Here is a 1,927-nt window from a genome sequence, read left to right as displayed (position 1 = left end):
GACAGCAGCTGTGTCAGAAGTCAGAGACAAACTACAGGACGTCCTGATAGAGGAATGGACAAACATCTCACTGACAGTGACTGAAGTGGATGTTTTACTGTCACCACCAGAGCCAAAGACCAGAGCTGGATTCTTAAAATATTCACGTGAAATCACACTGGATCCAAACACAGCACACACACAGCTGTTATTATCTGAGGGGAACAGAAAATCAACAGCAATGAAAAAACAACAGTCTTATTCTCGTCATCCAGACAGATTCACTGGATGTCATCAGGTCCTGAGTAGAGAGAGTCTGACTGGACGTTGTTACTGGGAGGTGGAGTGGAGAGGAGGAGTTTGTGTAGCAGTCGCATACAAGAATATCAGCAGAGACAGGGGGAGTGAATGTGTATTTGGATTCAATGACAAATCTTGGGCGTTACAATGTAAAACCAACAGTTATAAGTTTTGGTACAACAATGTCCACACTCCTGTCTCAGGTCCTCGGTCCTCCAGAGTAGGAGTGTACCTGGATCACAGTGCAGGTATTCTGTCCTTCTACAGCGTCTCTGAAACCATGACTCTCCTCCACAGAGTCCAGACCACATTCACTCAGCCGCTCTATGCTGGAATCTGGTTTTGGTATTTTGGAAACACTGCTGAGTTGTGGAAACTCAAATAGACAGATGTCATTTTAAGAGACGGCAGGTTAAATTGTGTGTTTATGATCTGAAACATATTTTGTGTCCATGATTGTTTCTGAGAGCTGATTTCTCTTTTCATGTCTTCACTGCACAGAGATCACCTGTCAATCAAAGATTATGGGCGGTACTTAGACATCTTGTCATTAGTTGCTGTGTAAATGTTTGAGTTTCTTAAGGTGGCGCTCCTTCCTGTGTCTGTTTAGCCATGGAGTCTGTCACTGCTCACCATGATGTTTGTCTCTGGATGGAAATGTTAACTTCTCTGTGCTCAAAATATTTGATGATTATTTGTATTGTTGTATTTGGAAACAACAGAGCTTCTTTTATTGTAAATAAGTTTGGTCTGTTTTTGTAAATCTGTGTAAGAGATCTATAATTGCATTGACATGTTTTGGCAGCTCAGACGATGTACATATGAGACACTATGATGTATTGCAAACATTGCTTATTTACATCCTGTCAGTCAACAGATTTGAGTGACGGGATGTGAACAAACTGAAGGTTTTCATGATGAATAAAGAATTGAAAGTATTTCCTGCTTGTCTTCATTTCAGTGTCGTGTGTGAAGACGATGGTGAAAATGTGAAACTTATATCATAATAATCAGCTTAGTTTTGAAGCTTAGTTAGAATTTGAACTCAACTGTGGAAACTTTAACTTGGTTCAAGGAGGGAAAGTAAAAATAATGGCGCTACCTTTAAAGACTACAAATGCATCAAAATCAATGTTGTTGCTAATCTTCGATTTTAACAAAAACCCCAGCCTCCCCTCATTTGTTACATAACATTTTTGCATGTGTAGTTTCCATGAAAAGCAGTGACATCATGAAATCAGACTGGCATTTAAAGAGTTAAAACATATATTATTTTTATGACAGTTTTTGGAAATGGCCATTCTTGTCCTTAATGGCCTTAAAGGGTATTACATTACATTGTACTGTGTACAGTGTATTATAGGCCCATTACAAAAAAATAAATTGTAATTTAAAAATGTATCAAGAAAAAAACCTTCTTATAAAAATCATGTTTTTGCACCAACACAGCCAAAATTATCGGAAAAAGACGTGAAAAATGAACCATTTGGACAAAAAAGTCCATAATGATACCAGAGGGTTAACTTGGTTAAAGGAGGGTAAGTAAAAATACTGGCACTACCTTTAACTCTCACAGCAGCAAAAGAAAGTACTGAAAGGAAACTGAAATGCAGCTTGAACACAATTAATTAAGAAAAAAAAGCTCTCC

At 38.1% G+C, this 1,927-nt stretch overlaps 1 protein-coding gene across 1 annotated transcript; it reads left to right on the top strand.

Annotated features, from left to right (window-relative positions):
* Positions 1-4: 4 nt before the first annotated feature.
* On the top strand, positions 5-1,160 carry LOC121964804 (tripartite motif-containing protein 16-like protein; the record flags this gene model as incomplete). Its single annotated transcript, XM_042514991.1, has 1 exon — positions 5-1,160. A coding segment is annotated over one exon (660 nt), but the record flags the coding sequence as incomplete, so codon positions are not given.
* Between the last annotated feature and the right edge of the window lie 767 nt (positions 1,161-1,927).

Source organism: Plectropomus leopardus, unplaced genomic scaffold (genome assembly GCF_008729295.1).
Source record: "Plectropomus leopardus isolate mb unplaced genomic scaffold, YSFRI_Pleo_2.0 unplaced_scaffold17247, whole genome shotgun sequence".
Taxonomy (NCBI): domain Eukaryota; kingdom Metazoa; phylum Chordata; class Actinopteri; order Perciformes; family Serranidae; genus Plectropomus; species Plectropomus leopardus.
The sequence above is the reverse complement of the archived record's forward strand: the minus strand, read 5'-3'. Positions and strand labels throughout refer to the sequence as shown.